The sequence below is a fragment of the Oryzias latipes genome, chromosome 4 (genome assembly GCF_053564925.1).
Source record: "Oryzias latipes strain Hd-rR chromosome 4, Olatipes_Hd-rR_3.1".
NCBI lineage: Eukaryota > Metazoa > Chordata > Actinopteri > Beloniformes > Adrianichthyidae > Oryzias > Oryzias latipes.
In genome coordinates this window covers 29,452,871-29,476,259 of record NC_136240.1, presented here as the reverse complement: position 1 = coordinate 29,476,259, position 23,389 = coordinate 29,452,871, and the positions used below count along the sequence as shown (strand labels likewise).

Here is a 23,389-nt window from a genome sequence, read left to right as displayed (position 1 = left end):
AACTTTCTTGTATTTTGAGAGCACCTTTTGAACTATGTTTATGTTCTTGATGACCTTGTTTTCCTCCATCTTCTCCTTCTTGGTCCCATAGGTCCCCTAACAAAGAAACACACTGATGATTTAGGTGATAATGACCGCACGGATGATGAAGGTATTTTTTTTTCCCTCAATACCAATTTGATTTGCATGACAAGGGAAAGCAAACTTCCCCTTTCTCCTCCAATTTTTTGTCTTCTTTGGTTTTCTTACATTTCTTGTCCTTTTTTGAAAGTAATGGACATTTTCTTTTTGCTCTTTACTCGTATCCTCTTTTTGGGCTGGATGTGTTTTGTCCTTTTCAGCTTGGTGTCTCCTAAAATCACGTTTCACACCTTTTTTTGATTATAATACTGTAACATCAATTTTCTGCTTTGGTTTTTATTTTCTTTCCCTTTCAATGTTGCATCCCACCAGCAGATAAAGAAACTAACAGCCCCTTTAAGCAGCTCCTCCCACATTTTTGCATGTTTTTTTTTTTTGGTTTTGTTTTGACTTGTGTAAATGTAGTCATGTTTAAAAAATGTAAATGACTGGCTAACTGGCTTTGAGTTAATACTTACACTTTGACATGATGAAGGTTTGGACACAAATTGACTCCATTATCAGTCAATTATTGCACTGCTGCATTCCTGCCACCTGCCTGTCACTGGTCCTCCAAATGTGCCCGGTGGCCACTGACTGATCTAAAAAAACATGTGGTCGCCGCTCAATTTGAACTTTACTTAAAAATTCAGCTGCTGGCGTGTAGGGAACCTACCAAATCTGCTGAAAAACTAGCATTCCTGTCACCAAGCGGTGGCGTTTTGAGATATGTGACCGTAATTAGTAAACATTAAGGCAATCTTTTAAAAGTGCTGGAAAGACATCACACATTAACGATGACACCAAAAACTGTAAAGAATAATACCTTTCGATCTAATTTAAGGCATAAATGTTCATAGAAAATACCAATGTCCCATTTTTTTCTGTTGTCACCCAAAAAAAAAGGAAAAAAAAGACTGATTCTTGAGGAAATCTACTGAGGAATGCAAAAAAAAGTCACATTTTGCTAAATTTACAGTAAAAGCAATATGGAGTGTTGGCAGCAGTAAAGGCGCCACACATTCATCATACATAACTGCCGTGTCCAGCATCTGCTTTGGGGTCTGAATTTTCCAGCGAATGCAAAATCTGGTTTAATAAGGAAATTGTAGTTAATGCTAACAGTGTTCTGGTGCACCAGCACCATGTGGGGCTTGCATACTTATCACCACATTGGTATTCCAGTGAGTTGCATTGTACAGTACCTTCATGACCCGATTCAGTCAAGCTAATGTAATGTCTCAAGGAAAATGACTTGGCAGCTCTGAGATTTCTGCTCTGCACACATGATTCTTAAACACACATAACTCCTTGTTCTGAAAGTTTAATTCTCCCGCCTTCCTCTTTGAAAACGTTAAATTTTTGATAAAAGCCATAAACAGAGTGACAAACATAAAGACTGTACCACTTAAAATTACTGAAAAGCAGAAAGTCCCACTCCGATCATCATCATAAGTCATTTAATTGTGGTTATGCCTTTTTTAAGGTAGAAAAAAAATAGTTTCTGCAGAGTGGCATCATCCCATCATTTCCCATCATCCCGTACTTTACACTCTCTCCCGCTAGCTTACAACCCCTCACACACCTCAACCTATCAAAACCGATGCAGCCAAAATGCAGAGCAATATTGAGCGAGCTAACCAGCCATGAAGTTTTGATCCAGATTCCAGCTCAGACGAGAAAAACAAAAACGTACATGGATCTATTTGTCTGCAAGTGGAAAGCATCAGACTGTAGCACTTATGTCACTGCTATGAAATAAAAAAAATACTCAGGAACACCATTGTAAGCTTAATTTTCTTTGTTAAAAACACTATTTTCATTGGAATGGGTCTTAAAGCTCAAGTCTGTTTTTCTTTGTCTTGAAAGATAATTTGTCTATAAAGCCATTTTGAAAATAAAATTTCAAGTGTAAACTGCTAAGATACTATATCCCCTAAAGACCGCAGGAGTGGATAAGAGATGCAGGGAACCTTAATGAGGCAGTTCTACTGTATAATGTCGCCAAGTAAACAGAAGTTACATCTAAACAAGAATGCCAACTATACTGATCTGTTTGATCTGCACCGCCGTGCCTTCCTCTCTGGGCACTGGCTTGTATACATAGCTCCACATGTATGCACATAGGCACACACTGATGCGATTAAAGGGACTCACCACAGATCTTTTCAAGAAAATCCCTCCAAGCTTCAAGTATTATCCCCAAAAAAAGGATGCAGGGCAGACTGCTAATCCACTTTAATATAGAGGAAAATATGCTTAGGAGCACACACATCTGCATCGCACACATGTACATACACACCGTGGTCAGCCCCGCTCTGATGGAGCTCTATCGCTCCATTATTTCCTTAAGCTGACTTTCTTGATTCGACCCGATGTTGCCCTGTGGATGCACATTAAGAGAACCACCCTCTGGCCTCCGCTTCCCCTCCCCACTTGCTAAATCTCATGATTCAATCTCTTTAAATTTAGAGAAGTTGCTGTTTGTAATCCCCTTTTTTTTCTTTTGTGGTGGGAATAGAGATGTAAATGGGGAGGTTCCTAAGAGCTTTAAATTTCCAGAGAGCTCTCGTTTTATTTATTTATTTCTTAAAGTGCGAGAACGATTGGAGTTAAAAGTAGGTATGTCATAAGTATGTGACACTTTGGAGGCCCTTGGAACGGCTTGTAATGCATTAAAAGGCAGTACCTGTGACAAATTAATTTCCCTGTGGATACAGTATGTAAATATGAAGTTCCAGTGGCGTGGGGGGGGGGGGGGGGGTTTGCTTTAGCAGGCGTCACAGGGAAACTCCTGGTTCCTAAAGAAGCACAAAAGTCTAACAAGTGAGGCTGCTTGACTTCACAGACATAAGGGAAGTCTTCAGTACACCCTATAAGAAGTACAGTTCACATCCTTTAGCCTCATTTTGCATTACTTTGAAACCATTTGGCTACAACGGCAGGCATGTAATGAAGGTTACACAAAGTTAGCTCTAAAAAAAAAATCTTTTTTTTTTTTTCAATTTGAAACATCAAATTTGGTGAATGCAATTTTATTTTCTTCTAGATAATCTCAACATTTTAAGACTAAGCTGATCAGGGTGGCTTGAATCTAGAAGTGTGTACGTGCTGTCGAAACCTCAGTGCAATTATTAAACCAACCTGCAGATAAGCATTTTAATGAGTTACTGCTGGAGTCACACTGATAACACCCAGGCTTTTTTTTTCCCACTGCTGAGGAATCATCATTGGTTTATCCCCTGCAGCAAAAAAAAAAAAAAAAAAAAAAAAAGGAAGTGAGAATCACATCTCTGCTCTTTGTGACTGCTGATGTATTGATAAGCCTTATACACAGGCAGAGGGAGTGGATACCAAAGATTGCAGCAGCCTGAGGGCATCTCTCAGGGTTTGCTCCCGGAATCTAAAAAACACCTGACCGTCTTTGATCAAAGCCTCATGCTGGAGGAAACAAAAATCTGCTCCAATCTGACGTTATTCTCAGAGAAACATTTGCCAGCTTTTCTTGTTTCAGGACAGCTGGAAAAGTCGAATCCCACCCAAAATGTTGTCGTCTCAATTTCTCCTTTCTTTTTAGTCAAAACAAGGTGCCCCTAGTGAACAAAATCCCCAAAATGTCACTTGAATAAAAGTGCAACTAAAAACTGGAAAAAAGCTGATGCCATCAGTTATGCAGTTTTGTAGAGTTTTTCATTAAACTGTTACAAGAATTTTTGTAAAACGTGTAAATGGTAATAAAATAGTGAGATTTGACTTGTCCTTTTATTTTCATTTTCTGGCTCTAAAGCTACGTTCACAGCGCCCTCAGCAGCGCGCTTAACTGCCACTTCTAGTAAAAAGTCTTTGTAAATGAGGCTTTCAAGCCTCTGCGTACAAAACTTTTGCATTTAAGAGTAGCTACGACTGTTTTGGGGCTCTATGTTTAAATTACAGCCATTGAATGCAATTGCCAGCTAAAACTTGTCGATCTTTGACCAATCAGGGACTCGTATTTGTCAGCCTGGTTTAACCCAGACAAGGCAAAACACCTGATGACATCTGCTGTTTTTTTTGTTTTTTTTTCTTAAATAAAGATAAACCACATAATTATCTCTTGACATAAGGATAATCCATATCCACCATTGCAAGGATGGTTGCAATTAACTGAACCTTTTCCGTTTAGTGCCCAAATAGCAAGATTTGCCTCATTTAGACACTTCGCACCAAGCCTCTTCCAACTGCAGGTGGCAGACATGCGTGAATAAACAGTATTTAGCGTAAAAGTGTTATAAGAAGCCTGTTGTCTGATCGATATGAACACAAAACAAACAAACAAAAAAGACAAAGCTGCTTGCTTAGGTCAAATTTTGCCAGTTACTTTAAAATAAATTCATCGAAGGGTCATAGAAAATCATCTTAATTTTCTAAACTAATTTAGCTTGTAATGTGTTCTAATTTTACATATTGTATGTATCATTGTGTATGTATTTCATTGAACCAGGAGAATTAATCCGCTTTAAATAATGGTGTCTATCTGTAGGCCACATTTATAGGATTACATTTTAAGACTTTAGTACTTAGAAAATGCACCACACACATTCAAAGGTTTTCTTTCTGTGGTCAATATTGTCGTTTTACTTCTTTTAATTATACGATTGGATGTTACAATCATTACAGGATTGCCCCTGCTGGTTGTAGGCATTATCTCCATCTTCGTCAGTCTAAAGGGTCTTGAACCAGCCTTGTGCTGTGAGCAGATTAATTAAATTGCAATAAATATAATAAAGCCCAATTAGTCCTCCAATTGAAATTGAATAATGGGGGAAATGGGAAGAAAAATCAGTTAGGAAACGCTGTTTGCAGCCCACCAGCAGCTGTGTTTATAATGTGTTTTCAGCATCACCACTGTCCTCAGCCACCTCCGTCAGCAGACATGATTGTGGGATGCTAAGGTGGCTAACTTCAAGTGATGAGAATCAACATTTTCACTGTCAAAGCTGTTAGCATGCAGACAGGACTCATGCCAGCTGTAATAACTGTCAGACGTATTCTGGTGGCGAGTGACGTCATCTCCACGCCGCCACCATCATTGCCCCTGCCACTGGGATAGAGCAGTCATCATTTTCAGTGTGACAAAGAGCCCTGCTATGGCATCTTTTATTATTGTCATCATCGCTGCTTGGGATTGGAATTGCCTTCAATGAGAAACTTGAGTAATTTCTGAAAATATCATAAATTGATTTTACTGGCATGTTTGCCACCATTGCTATTGTATTTGTCATAGTTATCGCCATCAAAGCTGACATCACAACCATTGTGGTTTTCTTGTCTACTTTCGTGGCTGTCGTAAACATTTCAACAGCTGATTCCATTTACTGCGAAGATCACAGCTGTTGTGCTGCAGTGGTTCCCCACCACACTCTGACATCTAGATTTAAGATAATGCACAGACAGTGACAATGCTGGATCAATGTCAAGAGTCCAAATAAGAATGTATAGATTTATCTTCAGTCAGTTCTTTTCTCATGGAAACTTTTTTGCAGAAAAAATGCATTCAAATGACCTCCCAAACCTCCTATAACAGGAAAGAAAAGGAAAGGGAAGGCGATCAAAAGATAGCCGTCAGTGTCAGGAGGGGTCACCCACCGGCAGTGGTAACATTAAAAAACTACCCCTGCGGCCAGAACCAATGACATCCCGGATGCAGAGGGCTCTGACTGAGTAAATAATGAAACAATAAAATGAATATAAAACTACAAAAGAATAAAAAATGCATTAACCAATCTGAAATTCTGATTAACTGGAATAAAACTGGGATGATATGAATAAATATAAACACAAATTCAAAATGATTAATAGAAGACACAAATTAGGCAGGTAAAATATGAAAGTAACACATGAAAGCACAAAAATGAGATTTCTTCAGAAGAGTCAGGTTTTCCGTGGATCTCTGCTGCCGTGCAAATCCTGAAATAAATTGAAGATTGAAAAGTTTTAGGAACTATGATGCACCACAATTAAGCAAAACTAAGAGAGAAACAATTGGGACATCTCAAAGACATTATTTACTAGGTTCAATTTATCAAAGGTAAAAAATGCAGTGAAATATAACTTAACTCAAAAACACGTTGCATGCAGATATTTTCTTTTGACTTTTCTCTATCTTTTTCCATATCCTGTTAGTTCAGTTCAATTTAAACATTACATTTACATTATTTTTGGAAAAACATTTCTGATTAAGTTTCCTTAAAACTCTAAGGACTGAAGGAAATATTACAATGAGTATTATGATGGAGGATGGGCTCTTACCTCACATTCATATCGGTAAAACATCCATTCAATTCCATTAGAGCTACAGTTTTGCTCACAGTCTTTACATAATTTGATTGTCCTCTGTTTTGAAAAAGGGCTGTAAACACAGAAGGTTTAAAAAAAAAAAACAACATCTTTCTGCAGAACTGCTGAGGCGATTGAAGGTCTCAGAGGAAGCCTTTTTTCTAGGTTAGTTAATTTCAAACTCCCCTTGGACTCGATCAGCCCCCTGTGGGTCCACCGTGCTTCACTGATTAAAATATAGAGATGGTTCAGAAGCCAAATGAAAACCTTCTCCTCTGATAGATGAAGGTGAGTGCAGTGTAGTTCTGTAGTCCTTTGGAAATGTTTACGGTCCCCGGATGAGTTTACTCACATCCCAGCTTTGAGCTGTGTTAATCACTGAAGCTTTGTCAGCCCAAAGCTCCATCTAAACCGTCACACTGTGACACCATCTCAAAGAGGGCTGAAGTGAAGGGTTGACGGTGAACCAACTGGGTCTGGAAGACAAGCAGCAGCCGTCTCTTGGCTGTTTTGTTTTCCGTTTCCGCTGGATTAGTTGAACCGATAAACTCACTACAACCTAAATATGAGTACGGCTTTGATGAAATTAAATCCTACTAAATTCTAGTTAAATTACAAACCTACATACACACCCTCGCCAACGCATGATGACCACTTCCAACAAAAAGTTTATGTAAATTAGGGGTTTTAGAAAAAATGATTCTGCATTATATCGCGATAGTTCATTTGGCGATACTTGGACCGATTCAAAATGCTGTAAGGAAGCTATTTATTTAATTATTTAAAATCATCCTTCAGTGTCTGACTCTAGTTTTCCACTTCAACCTAAATAAATTGAAGATTGACCACTAGTTGGCAGCAGAGCACACGGAGCCTCTTTGAGCAACTGTACTCTGCACAAAACAACAGGAAGACCTCAACCAGAGGCCGCTGGTTTCATTGTTATGAGAGATGAACCGAAACTCTGTGCCATGTTGCTGCCAGTAGCATATAAAAACGCAGATTGCAGTGCTTTTTAGAGGCTCAGATAAGAACGAGTGAAGCAGTGCAGCTTCACAGCGGCTAATGCACTTAGCATCGGCCAATGCAGTTAGCATCGGCCAAAATGATATCAGCAAAGCGGGCTTAAGTTCTGCAGAACCTCCTAGCAATGGATTCTAGTTTAGCGACCTGATCAATCAGATTGACATGTACAATGCTGTGAAAAAAACCCGACATCGTGGCGATGACAGTTACTAGTTTACTTCTGCGTGAGAAAGCGTAGCTGCAACAGTGCATAGCAGACTGTGATGTAAACAAAGCATCTTTGCCACTTTAATGCGCTCCCCTACACCCTGTCATGCTGCCTCATCATAATCACACTTTATTGTTTCTGGAAAGAATTAGTGTATTTTTTTATTTTTTTTACCAGTACCTTTCAGGTTCCTGAACTGTTTAATAGAGAAGCTACATTAATCAATATTGAAAATAAACAGCACTTTATTAACTTAATCAAACTTTTAGAACATTATTGGTGAAGGCACATTCATTCCATTTTATTTTCTTATACTAAAAGATATTTTGTTGTGGAAATCAGACAATGTTGACTGTTCCCTTTCTGTTTTTTTAAGTTACCAAAATAAAAGCACTATGAATTTGCCTGGGTAAAACCAATTTACATATGAGACACAGTTGCAGTGCTTAACATTGTGAACATTAAATAAACTGAATTTGACAATTTTATTACATTGGAAGACGTATGGAAATTCAGGTAGAGTTTTTAGAGTCATATTTAAAAAAGAAAAAGAAAGAAAATGTGTTCCGTTACAATGTCGGGATACCTATCGTATCTCCAGAATCTTGCCAATACACACCCCTAATGTAAATATGTGTAAGTGCATGTGTCAGGCCTCCGTGTTCAAAACTATTGCATTCGCGCATAGTTACAAATTTTTCACAACAATCTTCGGACTCTATGCACAGGACATGTGGCCATTGAATGCCCGTCGCCAGATAAACCACGCTGAACTTTGACCAATCAGGGACTCAAATTTGGAAGTGACGTATGGAGCAGGCAGTGAAATTCACCAAACTTCATGGCAATGAGTCTAATGACGTGACTATTACGAAATAGTCGCTGTCTTGGAAACGCCTTTCTGCTAAACGTAACAATGCTGTAATTAGGCACCAATTTATCAAAATCCTTTAAAATAAGATTAGACACTGGAAATCGGTTCTGAATTTGGAAAAGTTTCATTCTGAGGACAGCTGGATCATCTCATGGGCTCTCATCTGGGTGGCTCTGAATTTGACACCAGCAGAAGCGCATTTTCAGTTCAGGCATGCACAGGAATGTAGAGCGCAAGATTCAACGATTTCAGCTCAATCGACTCCTGAGCATTTAAGCTCACATCTGAACAAACAGGAACTTGTGGAGAATGGTCTCAGCAGAACTTTTTAGTTGTCATCTCTTTAAACTTTAACGTTTGGAACAAACTGTTATTTTGTCTCAGTTCAAGTATGCTTACTGTGACAGCCGATCTTTTTCCTGTCGTACATATCCTTTATTAAAACTTTTCATAAGAAAAGATTTCCCTGACAGTTTTATCATCTGTGATGTGCAGGACTTCCCACGCAGAACTCATAAAAACAAGAAAAACCTATTTGAAAGTAAAAAGGCTTCTGACTCATACTCAGATGTCCTCCAGACAAATGTGTTATCCCTGGATTTACAGGTTTCAGTCTCAGGTTCCTAGAGATAGTGCAAAAAATCTACAATACTGGGCCAGTGTACACAGAGGTAACTAGTGGCAGCAGGTATTTAAATTAAATCCTGATCCAATCCCATGATTGTGGCTAACTTAAACACAAACACATGCAACTAAACATGTGGGAAGGCTAACAAAGACTTACCAGGTTTTCCACTCTATATGAAACACCTAAGAGTCTCATTTTTTTTTCTTCAAAAAAATGAAAGTGGACCTTCCAGAGCATCTTGGATTACTTCTCATTGTCTTCAAAGTTAAAAGTTAAAGTACCATTAGCTGTCACACACCTTAGTGTGTAAAATTTGTTCTCTGCGTTTGACCTATCCCCTGGGAGAGCGGTGAGCTGCAGACACAGCCGTGTTCGGGAGCCATTTGGCGGATTAACCCCTACAGTCTTTGGTATGACTTGGCCTGGATTTGAACTTACAACATTGCAGTCACAGGGCGGACACTCTTCCACAAGGCCACTGAGCCTACCTGTTGAAGTGATTTAATGAGGTACACGGTGCTCTGTCAAAATGTTGGGGTTGGGCGTTACGGTATCAGTGTTATCAGTCTGTTTTTTTTATTACATGTTACAAACATGTTACAAACAAGGTTGGAACTTAAAGAGGTTGCGAACACGCTAACACGGCAACGCCTCAAACAAGGCCAGTGTTTAGCAAGTTACAAACAAGTTCTGGGATGATTGTGAGCGCAGATAATAAAGTCTGACTGACTGACAGACAAACAAACGTATTCCTGACTTTCTTGTCACTTAATGTGTACTTTAAGTTCAGTGCGCCTGATAAATTAAAAATAGACCATTCATTGGCGGTGCGCCTTTTGTGCACCCTATTGTGTGGAAAATACGGTAAAGAAAAGAGTGCACCCTACATAAATTTAGGCCACACAAATGACCCAAAAATCATAACATCCCTCCAAACAAAAACCAAATTTTTGTCCTCTGAAGAAATGTTAATTTAGGGATCTATTGACAACTCACAAGCTGTTGAGCTTCCTGCTGCAATGAACAATCTATAAGGAAATGGTTGCTAGCTTTCATGTTGAATAAACAAATAAAGTAGGTTATGATCAGAAAATACAAATATTAGTTCAGTCTTTGCAGTTTTTCTAATTATTCACAAAAACAGATGTTCTCACAAAGTTTCAAATGTTCATACTTTCTGGTGCAAGCATCATATTAGATCTTTCTGTCCCCACAAAGTCTACACAAAGTCTGTGCTATGAGTACTTTTCAAATTTGTTTCAACCACACACGATCTTCTGGTGAAATTGACAAAGCAGATATGCTATTTTCTATTACATTTCCCCCCATCTTAATTACAGAAGTTTTATCTCAGCCTGTTGTGACAGTTCAGATTGCAGCTTTTGCCCAAAAACTCATTACCTTAACTATCCCGCTTCATTAACCCCTGCGGCGCCCTCAGCTTGAAATAAGTTGCTAAATAAAACATTTTCCAAACACCACAAACATGTCATGGCTTTATGTGGTAAAATGAATGATTTGATGCCTAAAACTGACAAGGTCTCCATGTTGAAAAGCCAGTTTGCCAAGATTACTCAAGAAAAAAATAAATACAATTAAAGAGGTGGCCACAGCCTCCAAAAGCATTAAAATTTCATTTCAGGCTGTCACATTCAATCTGTCATCTAATCAGTCGCTCTGCTTGTTCCACCTCCTCCTGTCCCCCCCCCCCCATCCTCCAGACATTAGAGAGAGCGGAAGCCCCAAGCCGGTGATGGTGTTTATCCACGGGGGCTCCTACATGGAAGGAACCGGGAATATGTTTGACGGCAGCATCCTGGCCAGCTACGGGAATGTGATTGTCATTACCGTTAACTACCGTCTAGGCGTCCTAGGTAAGAGCCTGCTTTTTAATACGCTGTAATGTTTGCTGTTTACTCGGTCCGGCCTTCATTGACGGTGCTCCCAAAAAGTTTTCTATTTCTGTTTCTCTTTGCTCTTTCTTTGGAGGTTTGTTCCCTTTCTTGTTTATTTTTTATTTTTTTAGAAAAATCTGGCTGCAGACAGGATCGCATCTCCGGCTAGCATCAAAAATTATACAACTTATAACCCAGAAGTCTTGAGAATTGAAGATTTTTTTTCTTTAAGTAAAGCTTAAAATGTGAAAAAAATCCTAACTGTGAGGGTTGCCAGTAAACATTTTTTTAAAGGACATTGGAATGTTGATGTCTTCAGCCAGGTCCTTTAGGATTTTTCTGTGTGGCTGATCAGCAGATATAACCTATCTTTCAGTGAAATACTGCTGCTGCTTTGGTTCTGGTCAGTCCTGCTTTTTTTGATGTATTGTTGCCGATAGTCGAGCTTTAATTGAGGCGAGGCTTCGTGCCGCGCTTGTTCTGCAGTCAGCCAGACAGGTCAAGGCCTCAGCAGACTGTTGTATTTTTCTGTGACAGACTCAGCGCGAAGTGAAGGACATCAAACCTTCGGATTTTTTCCAAAAAAAAGTGAATGGGTGTTGATGATTAAAAAGCATTTTTCTACAACAGCTGTTTTCAAGTACTAGAAACCATTTGGGATATTGAAAACATCACACAGTTGCATGTTTGCAGCACATGCTGTTCTTCCTGTACCAGAACATGTAACAAGCTTGATAAAATGGACCCTAGTTGGTGAACTTTTGTGGATCAAACATCCCCGCCTCCCCGTCTTTAGAGAAACCTTTGATCTGCTGTGGCAGCATCAGCTCTGATCTGCAGTGCCTTCACTTTTCACACCTATATCTCCGTTTTCTGCCTACTCAATCTTATCATTTCTCATCAGCCTAATTTCTAATTCATTTTTCTTTCTGTACGGATGTCACTTTCATCCCCAGAGGGCAGGTGGATATTGCAAACCATGGCGGAAGCAAAGGTTCTCTATCTTTATCCTACTTCCCTGCTAAGGCAGATTAGGTTATCTTTGAAAGTTTTGTCATGAGGTTTTATAGCATTGCTGTTGTGCAGCATTGCTAAGGTTGTTTGTTGCATCTGAACCCCCCCAAAAAAACATATACCAAAACCTTTTTTTAAATGTGAAGTTGCTGTTTTAAATTCCAGCTCTCCATGCCTGTGATCACCAGTTCCATAAGTCCAGATTTTGCGACCACAGTCAGATCTCAGGTCAAAGCTCAAAGAACAGGAATACAATGCTGAGAAGGAATACAAGGCTTTGCACACTGTTTTTGCATGAGGCATAATGATATGATGCGAGTCAACATTTTTCTCAATTTATAGAAATAGGATTTTTAATCTTGAGGCTAATCTTTACGATTGAAATGCCATTTCTGCAGTCTATTTGTTTTTGTTTTTTTAACAAACAAAAAAAAAATATAAAGAAAGAAGGTATGCAATAGTCTGCCATTTTGACAAGAAAAGAGAAAAAATAAGAGAAACACAAGCTCAAGAAGGACAGAAGGCAAGGCAAGGCAAGGCAAGTTTATTTGTATAGCACAATTCGTACACAAAGTAATTCAAGGTGCTTCACAAAACAGAAAAATGCATTAAAATCACAATACATCATAGAAATAATCAACATAAAATTTACTTTAAAAAAAAAAGAAAAAAAAAAAAAAAAGAGATTTAAAAAGAAAGGAAGGAAAGAAAAGTGCAGATAGGACCTTTCAGTAATATACACGGCTAAACAGAAATGTTTTAAGTCTAGATTTGAACATGAACACAGAAGAGGCCTGTCTTACGCCTTCAGGGAGGCTGTTCCAGATTTTAGCTGCAGAATATTGAAACGCTGATTCCCCTTGTTTAGTTCTGACTCTGGGAATCAACAGGAGGCCGGCCTCAGAGTACGAGATGGTTCATATGGCACTAACATGTCAGAGATGTACTTTGGTGCGTGGCCATGGAGAGACTTGTACACAAGCAGAGCTGCTTTGAAGTCTATTCTTTGAGGTACAGGGAGCCAGTGCAGAGACCTGAGCACAGGACTAATGTGATCATACTTCTAGATTTCTTTGATTGGACAATCTAACTGCCCTTTTTTGCATTCTACGTGGTGCAACTACAGGTATAGCACCAGAAGGAAGCTGTTCATCACAGGGCCCCAGTTTGACATAACCTTTCCTAGGACACTGGGGGCCCGTTTCATCCTAGCTCCGGGGAATAGCACCTCTAGAGGCGCGCAGGAGAGGTTGAGTTGAGGGTAGTTTGGGTGATGGACCGGGAGGAGTGGGAGCTGGACGGGATTTGGGTGAACGACGGAGGGGGCGTGTTGGAGGGGGTTTGGATGAAGGCCGTGTTGGAGGGACTTTGGGTGAAGGATAAGGAGGGGGCGCTGGAGGGGTAGGAGAGCTCCTGTGCGGTGTGAGGCTCACAGGTGTTAGGGGAGCCATCTTAATTCCTGACTTAATGAGGCTATCAAAATGGCTAGGTAGGGCCATGGGTGAAAGTGAGGGGGACGAAAAGGAAAGTGATTCTTCACTGGGAGTAGATGTAGCAGGGGGCGCCCACAGCTGGTCAGATGGTGGAATTTCTGGGGCCAAATCTGGTGGTTGTTGTTGTGGTTCTGCAGCTGGGTCCTTAGCTGGCGGTAGTTGTTGTGGTGCTGGTGCAGGTGAGTCCTTAGATGGAGGTGGTTGCTGTAATGCTGGTGGAGCTGAGTCCTTAGATGGAGGTGGTTGTGGTGCTGGTGCTGCCGGATCCAAGTCTCGGTCCTTCCTTACTGCCTTTTCAGGGCCTGAAGCAGTGTGGGATATCAATATTGAGACAGAAGAATGATCTACCACACTTCTTTTTTCTAAGTTTACCCGGAAGCTAATGGAGAGGTGACAGTCGATGAAAGCTGAGAGGAAGCGTGGTGGAGTGCAAAATTCCATAAATTTTTTGGTCACAATGTTTAAAATGAATATTAGGAAGATTAGAACATCAGCAAAGCAGAAAAGGCAACGGTCCTTTTCCGCAAATTAGCTTTTTTTTTTCTCATTTACACGATTTAAGATTTTGCTTAGCAGAGAACTTCAGTTGGGAAGGTTCAGGTGGAAAAAAAATCCGGTTTTATCAGGAAAAATTACTGCCTTGTTTGTTATATTGTGAATGCAAAGAAAAAAAATACTTCATTTACTTTTTTTTCATGTAAAATATGATAAGGCTAAATATAACATCCAATTTAGTGTTAGAATTGTGCAATCTGTGGTACTACGCTCTAATCCAGACTAAAAATAAAAGATAAAAATAAAAAACTTTTCAGGTCTTCTGTTTAAAATGACAATATAGGTTTAATCCTGAAATCTGCTAGCTTTAATGCTAAGAGAACCACTTGGCGTTCTTACAAACCAAAATTTAGCAGAGCTGCAAATTAACACTTCATCGTTTAAAAAAATCTATAAATACTTTTGTTGCAATTAAGCAATACATTTTTTAAATGGAGCTCATAAATATTAAAATTAACTGAATTATAAAAGTGTTAACGTTTTTCATATTGCCATTGACAGCAGCACAAACCGGTTCCTTTCAAAATAAAATGTGTTCTGTGTCAACAAGATCCTGCTCCTGCAGCATATATTCTTGAAATTATATTTGAAGAACTTTGCCTCTGAGTATTCTGTTAATAAAACACTAGATCAAACCTTATATCCATAACTTTGCCTAATTATCTGACGTATGCATTTTGGAAGAACGGTAAACCTCTCAATGCCTCTTGGTATAGTGTCATCTCAGTAGTGGTCCAAAAAGAAAACATAAGATAATATCTGGTCACGTTAGATCACCTCAGTTTAACAATCTAAAACATAAATGACAAAACTTAACTAACAAACCATTTCTGTATTCAAATCATTGGCATTTTCTTCAAATCTGAATAATAAAATAAAAAGCGGTTATAGACCGCTAGTTTAACTCTAACAAGGTTTTACAGAAAGAATCTTATTTTTTGTCATTAAACCTGTTTTTTCATAAATTTTTTATTGCATTTAATAGAATTTTTAATTGTAAAAATTAAAATCAAACCTTGCATGTACATGTAAAGAAACTTGCAAATTCATAATTTTTATGTGTTTTATTTAACACAGGCATACTGGTGTATTTTTCTTTTTTTCCTTTTCTTTCTTTTTTCTAAATGTAAATTTAATTTAATTCATATGTTTACTTGTGCTGTACTAAGGGATTTGCAGAATGCCATTAGACACTTTAAATATGTAAAGCTGCTGAGGGGAACCTGCATTTATCAGGAGAGGGCCTGGGCCGCAGTGGATTTGGCCATGGGGCTTGCATATAACATGCTAATGGTCAGTGTGCAGATTGTTGTGTGTGTTTGGGAGTTTCTGCTGTGGTTGATGAATCACATGTTAGTGTGTGTCAGAGTGGTATTATTAAAGGTGGCAAGTTTTTATTGTCCACCTCACTCCTTCATGCTTTATCGTCAGCTGGAGGGTTGCAGCAGTTTTATGTAACACTTGAACTGCAGAAGCCTGGTGCTTTAACACCCATATTCGATACTCTGATACCCAAACACCTGAGGGACCATATTCATGACAGCGCCGGCCTATTTTGGTCCATCCGTCTTGCCCTAAACACCTCCGCAGAACAACACAAATCCGTGAAAGTGGTCTTTCTGTCAGTCTGAGGGACCAACACCCAGACTCAGTTTCACTGCTGGGCTTCTATGAAGTGGACTGTGCCTTTAAGGCCGGGCCCTCTCGGTGTTGAGTTTGTTTTAGGCTGGCCAAAACCTTTAATCATGCTGATTGATGAGGTGCATTTCCCTGACTCAAACCTTTTCCAAATACCTCTTCCATTCCGGCCATACATCAGCCGTTGAGCCAATTCATCAAGCCTCTGATTGTTTAAAGATATACCTGGCCAGTAAAATATCCATTTCTCGGCATAGCACCGAATCTCCAGCACCACAATCACATAGAAAAACCCCCGGCTTCTGAAAGGTAGCCACCAAAGAAAGCTAATATCCAGAAGGGAAAACACAAAGCCTCAACCTGAATTAAATGTCATTGAACATGTAGTTGACGTTGTTTTAGTTCTCATTTTAGAACTCTTGAAGATCAGAGCACAAGCATATAAAAAGTTAATTAACCCACTGCCATTCACACCACTAATGAATAAATTCATTAAAGACTAAATTTTTATAATACATATTTAACAATTTATCAGTAGGATGCATCATTACAGTAAAAATAGTGTCCATCACAAAAAACCTTTTGTTTTCTTTTGGAGAGTATTTGTCCTCTTTCTTAAAAAAAATTTCTTTTTGTAACAAATGATAATTAGGTTTTAATGATTATTTTATTATTAAGGTGAAAAAAATATTTTTCCTTCAGTTTTTTAAATGTGTTTATTTAAAGACTGTTATTCTTTGATTTAAAAAGGAAAGTCTTATTAACCCATGTCGTTCTAAAATCAGAAAGATGGCATCAAATTTGTTTTTTTCTGGGTTTTTTATGACATTTTAGTTTAAATGGAAACAAAGTCTCCGATTTGACCAATTATCTACCAACATTTGCAGAAAATTGCTAAATTTTTACGAGTTTTGTAGATACAGTTGAAGGATTTGCCTTAAATCTTTAAACAAGTTTTGAGAATTGTGTTAGTAACATTTTCCATCTGATTACGCTTCCTTACGTGTATGGTATATTTCTCAAAGGTAAACAAACTTTAGACGGTTTATAAAAGTCTGCACCTCTGGGTGAATTATCTGTCCATTTATACATGTTCTTCGTTTTTATGATGGAAACATTGGATGTAGTTTCAATTTGTGAGTTTGACACTAATTGTTTGCTGCTAATGCAATGTGTTGATTATTTATTCATCACTACACACATCTATGTAAATCAATCTTCATCATCAATCTTCTGAGCTGCAGAATGGAACCAAAAATAGAATCTTTGTTACATACAAATAAAAAAAAGAAAAAACCTTCTTTTGTCTCAGTGGGGTCCAATATTTTTTTTCATACCAGCTCTTTCTTTACAAATAAAGCATTTTAAAAGAAGCTTTTATAAACATTTTGATAGTAAGTCTGTCTAAAGGGAATTTGAGCTTTCTTTTTGCAGCTAATATAACTGTGACAGCATGAGATTGCTGAGGCGCAGAGAATGCACCAGCAGCTCTTTAGACCTTGGTGTGTTTGCATGATTGATTGGAGGATTCTCGTGTCCTGCATGTGGATAGAAAAAGAATGGATCTGGGCACTACCTTGGCATGAAGACTATCAGCATGAAGAAATGATGCATCAGATGTTGGTCAGTTTGTGTTTGTGCTCCTGAGTTCACTCGGTGCTGATGAAATAACCTCAAGGCTGCAATATTAAAGGATCGTCAATTGTACCAATGACTCCCAAATCAGTTTGATCCACACTCAGGAGCATCGGCTGTCCAGCTTTGCTTTCAGTGTCAAAAGACAAGGAAAACTGTCAGATTAATCCTCCATAATGTAGTTTGATCTGTGGATTTCAGCCTTTTAATATTGTCAGTGCCAACGTCTGTCCAAAAATCTGAGAACAAAACCAATATATTTCAGTTGTTTGTAAAACAGGTGTGAAGGTGATATTATCCCACCCCCATGTCATTAGTATAGATTATTTTAGATTGTTTTAGATTATTATAAATTAAGATTTGCTGTCTTTGGACAACATTCTTTGTGAATATATAAATATGAAAAATTAACAATGAAGTAACAAAACAAAATATTGGAGTAATGTCACCACTCAGACCTCACATGAAAAATAAAAAAAATTAAAGCTACAAGTAGCATTTAGCGGGCCCGAGCACGTGCCACCGCCTGACACGAGCGACCGCCCCGTGAGCAACGCCCTGCTCGAGCCATTCTCGTCGTTTTTTCTTGTCCATTCTGGAGCTCCAAGCTAATGTTAATATGACAGCAGCCTGTGGGGGGGGGGGGGGGGGGGGGACTATAATCTGTTGCCTTAAAGGACAAAGACTTTTGCATATAGCATGAAAAAAATTCTTAAATCTAAGCCTCGTTTAGACCTGCTCATTTTCTCATCAAGTAGAAGAAGGTTTTTATCAGATTAAGAAACAAGCAATGATGATAATTGCTATCACTGTCCCTAAGGATGAGAACAATAGAACTCATTCAATTTTCACTACAATGTCTAGATGAGTGTCAGCTATGTCTGATAACTTGGCCAATTAGCTGGACCGGGATCTTGAAAAGTGCAGGTGGTTTAACGTCCAGTGTGATGAGTCTGTGGACGGCAACAGTTCAGCATAGCTTTTGGTTTCCACTAGAGAAGAATTCCTGACACATCTGCCCTAACAGACAACTACAAGAGGAGTTGAAATGTATAACATGGTGAAGGAGTTTTTGTGCAGAAAAAGGTACCATTAGAAAAGCTGGTAGCCATACCTGCAGACGGGGCTCCTGCTATGATTGACCGACAAACAGGTTTCATCACTCACTGTAAAGCTGACCAAGACTTTCCAAAATGTCTGCATTACTGCTGCTTCTTTCACCAGTAGGCCTTATGTGCAGAAGTGATTGGCTCTGGACATATAATGACTCCTATTGTGAAAATCATAAAAACCTCAGCTGCAAAGCAAAACAGAACAGGATTTTTAAGGTGCTATTGGTGGAGATATCTGCTGAATATGGTGAATCTGAACTTGTATTCTTGACTGACATTACTGGAAAACTAAACCACTTGATCTGCGAGCTGCAAGACATTGGCAAAACTATATTTTTTTATTGACCAGCCTGCCTGAGCCAGTGTTTTTCTTGTGGGGATCTTTTCTGCCAGGGCTTTCCAGCTTGGTCAGTGGATGTTGCTGCAGTTGTCTCCCTTGCTGGGACAGCTGGAGTTAAACATAGCAGCCTCACGGCTGTGAAGTGGACCCCGTTGCTGTCCCAGTCTGGATGGGCACTGTGGTGATGTTCCAATGTTCAGGCTGGCTCCTGGTATGAAGAGATTCCCAAATACCATTTCCTAACCGCAGAGCCAAGGATGTGTTTACATGTTTAGGTCAAAAATGTGATGAACAGCTTCATGTTGTCTATTGATGTAAGTTTAAACCTAAACATGTTTCCCTGTTACTAATCCAGTTGATATGGTTCTCCATCTGTGTCTAAGTGATAGAAAAGCATTTTTTTATATTTAGAGCTCCAAGCAAACAAACAGTTGTCTATATAAGAGCTTTTACAATTGTGGACTTTTAGCAGGTCTCTGAATACATGTGACCAATGTATGGTGGATTTTCACAGACTTTGTGTAAAACTGAAGGTGACAGAGACTTTGGAGAAGTGGCTACATTGCTCTGGACTTCTTTGTTTCATCCACAGAAGAGTAAAATATGTGATTGATTTTGAAAAGCTGCTGAAAAATGTATCTTTTTAAAATTGCAATTTCTAATTTGGGTTTTACATTTTGTGTTCCATTTTTTGTGATTGTATGAGAAAGATTTGTTATTTATTTGGTGTTTAAAGGTGGTACATAATGTATATACACAATCTTCTTAGAGACATTTGCTATATGTTGTGTTTGTTGTCGTTGTAGTTTAATTTCTTTGGATGTATTGAAAGGAAATGAAAAGAAGTTGCAGCATTGATTAAAAAAGCATAAAAGAGACATTTACTGTCTGATGTTACATCTGTAGGAGTGTACTGAGACTGGGTTTTGTTTTGGAGCACATTCATATATTTTGTTTGTAAAAAAAAAAAAAAGATAAAAAAGCACTAATCATTGCTTTTTTATTTTGGATGAATAAAAAAGCAATGATTAGTGCTAAGGATGTATAAAAGACAAACAAAACAAAGGAAATTGCTGTATTTTAGTGTTGAACAAGGCTTTCTAACTGTTCTACTTTCTGTCTGCCACTCCTGGCTAATTTACATGTGAGCACACAGCCGGGGGGCTAACTCCACTCCTGCAGCAGGGGAGACTGATGAAAAGCTTGAGGATGTAAGATTGAATAAATAAAATCCTAGAGTTGACCAGTTCATTTTATAAATGTAAATATTTTTTATTTTGGTGCTGATAAACTAAACAGATGTTATGATAAAAATATTTGCTTGAGTCAAAATGTCCAAAAATTTGCTTTCAGCACAATAGGGTGATTAAGGTGGTTAAATGTTTCTCGTACGTATAGTGCTGCTTTTCAAACGTGGAGCTTTGTAAGACGCATCTAATTCTGAAATCTCAGCTTCCTGAGACAAACGGCTGATTTCCTATGAAGCTTGATTATATGATCATGCTTCATGATCATTTATGAACATATATAGCTCGTCCAAAATTGTCATATCCATGGGTTCAGAATGGAAGTTTCATCAAATCTATTTAATTTCAGTGAGATCAGACAAGGAATGTGAACGTGAGAGCAACATTTGTGCATGGCGAGATACCCAACTTCGCCGCTCTGTCACGACCACACCCCCGCGTTGAAAGATTTGTTTTTCATCAGAGTAAACCTCAATGGTTTTTTAACAGGTGGACGTCATTTTGAGGTGTGTTTGCTCATTCTCCTTGGAGCAGTGATGCTCCAAGTAAAACATGTCATTTGCTGTTGCCAACAGGTGGCACTACACCTGTTTCGGATTTTTCCACTGCAGATGTGTTCAAAGTCAGACTACAATCATGCACAACAAATTTGGATCAGATTAGATTATTTATGGCTGAGTAATGGCCATTTTTCTTTTCATGGCGTGATTTCGAAACGACCTCAAATTTTGACGCGCCGCCACGGTCACAAACAACCGTAAAAACTTAAAAGCTTCGCAATTTAAGATCGGACATGTGTTTAGTTTACAAAACCAAAGTTTGGAGTCATTGTTCAAAAATCTCTAGGAGGAGTTCGTTCTAGAACGAGGCCTGCAAAGGACCAAAATAGAGCAAAAATGACATATTGACATCAATATAGCAGACTTCCTGTGCGACTGACAGCTTGGTCCCAAGAGACTTTTTTGTAGGTTTCCATCTGATGAACATGTCCTGTAAATATCAAGCTTGTATGTTAAAGAACATGGCGGGGCTCTCAAAAACAAACATGGTAGGTGGCGCTATTGAGCCGTTTTTTGTTCACCCATGCAAGTGCTGTGTATCTAAGTTGGAGATATGTAAGACGCCTCTCATTCTGAAATCTCAGCCTCGTGATACAAACGGCTGATTTTTTATGAATTTTTAATTATCTGACTGCAACGCAATCAACCACTTCCTGTTTGGTGGTGGCTTGCGCAGGCACCGTCAGGTGTACACCCATGAAACTTTAGACGATGAGAGAAGACCCTTATGAGTATCTCCTGTTGTAATTTTATGAATGTCGGACAAAGCACAGAGAAAAGATAGGTCAGAATGTGACATAAAATGTATTTGTCAATATCTAGGTGGCGCTATGGAGCTCGTCCAAGATTGTCATATACATGGGTTCAGAATGGAAGCCTCATCACCTCTATTGAATTTCAGTGAGATTGGACAAGGAATGTGCACGTGAGAGCAACTTTTGTGTGCATGGCGAGACGCCCAACTTCGCCGCTCTGTCACGACCACACCCCCGCATTGAAAGTTATGGCTTTTTATCAGAGTAAACATCAATGGCTTTTCAACAGGTGGACATCATTTTGAGGTGTGTCGGCTCATCCTACTTGGAGCAGTGATGCTCCAAGTAAAACATGTCATTTCCTTTTACCAGCAGGTGGCGCTACACCTATTCCAGATTCTTCCACTGCAGATGTGTTCAAAGTCAGACTACAATCATGCATATCAACTTTGGATAATATTGGATTTTGCATGGCTGAGTAATGGCCATTTTTCTTTTCATGGCGTGTTTTCAAAATGACCTCCATTTTCGACGCGCCGCCACGGTCACAAACATCCGTAAAAACGTAAAAGCTTCGCAATTTAACATCGGACATGTGGTTAGTTTACAAAACCAAAGTTTGGAGTCATTATTCACAAATCTCTAGGAGGAGTTCGCTCTAGAGTGAGGCCTGCAAATGTCCAAAATGAAGCAAAAATGACATATTGACCTCAATATATCAGACTTCCTGTGCGAGTGACAGGTGGGTCCTATCAGACTTTTTTGTAGGTCTCCATCTGAAGAACATGCCCTGTAAAAATCAAGCTTGTACGTTAAAGCGTATGCGGGGCGTCGGGACAAAAGTCACTGTAGGTGGCGCTATCAAGCCATTTTTCTGCGCCCATGCCAATCTCCTATAAAATACGAAATTTTTCGCGACTCCTGATGTGTGTGCCAAATTTGGTGAGTTTTGGGGTATGTTAAAGGCCTCAAAAAGGCGACTCTTCCGGTAGAATAATAATAATAATAATAATAATAATAATAAACATTCGAATTACAATAGGGTCCTTGCACTCCGTGCTCGGGCCCTAATTAAAGGGGGTAAAAAAATATACCTGAATAGAACATGATGAATCAAACAGCAGCCAGCGGGACTAACACCACAAATGCTCAGTTATTCCATCTTTTCTCTGAAGTTTCCGAGAAAAAGTGACAGTTCTGTTTGTTCCATTCATGTACGACACGGTTTAGCAAATGCTCACTCCAAAAACCTCCAGTTTTTGATCTCAACAGGAGGGTGAAAGCAAACCTGTTGTGTGACACAAAGCTTCATTTTAAAGTCTGTCCAACACCAGATAAAGATCCACAGCAGTAAAATGAGCAGCAGCCATTTAATCACAATCGTGCATGTGCATGTGCACGTGTGTGCATGTTGTCCTCACAAACTAACAAGTCCTTCATCTCTGTGTGAAGTGATCCTGCATGCTTAAAGTACTCTAAACTAACTCAACACTAACAACCAAAGAACATTTCTAACTAACAAATATAATAATTCTTTTGTTGAATGGCTTTAATGACCTGCAGATTTAAACTCCCTTTTGTGGTGCAATAGAATAGGAAAATCCTTTAATTACCACTTACTTTTTGACAAAAAATATGAATGTAATGTTCAATTTTTACACTGTTGTAAACTTTGTCTCATCAAAGATAAATGGGAAAAATATGATTCGGACTGAATTTGGCACTCTGCTACACACAAAAAAACTCGCATGATTCCCCAATGGCGAGTGGCGCCTCAAACTATTTCTTTTTTAAAAGCGAACCAAACGCAGAAGGCAGCAGGTCTAAAGTCTGTGATCTCCATGATTGAAGGAAGTTCCTAAAGGTTTCATGGAAGAAGGTATTCTTGTCACAGAGGGAACAGTTTTGCAGATGCAGCTGTTTCATGACAGAAAGAATCCAGAGGTGAGCTCCAACAACCCAATTTTGTCACGT

At 38.9% G+C, this 23,389-nt stretch overlaps 1 protein-coding gene across 6 annotated transcripts in view; it reads left to right on the top strand.

The window, feature by feature from the left end:
• nlgn1 (neuroligin 1) overlaps positions 1 to 23,389 on the top strand; it is a 406,572-nt gene that overhangs the window by 165,963 nt on the left and 217,220 nt on the right. For 4 of the 6 annotated variants that reach the window (XM_078945410.1, XM_078945409.1, XM_020701548.3 and 1 more), the window contains 2 exons: positions 92 to 151; positions 10,893 to 11,045. The exons of 1 other annotated variant lie outside the window; for it this stretch is intronic. In XM_078945410.1, coding sequence (XP_078801536.1) covers positions 92 to 151; positions 10,893 to 11,045 — 213 coding nt within the window. The remainder of the gene's footprint in view (positions 1 to 91; positions 152 to 10,892; positions 11,046 to 23,389) is intronic. One more of the 6 variants, XM_020701552.3, reaches the window with a different exon arrangement.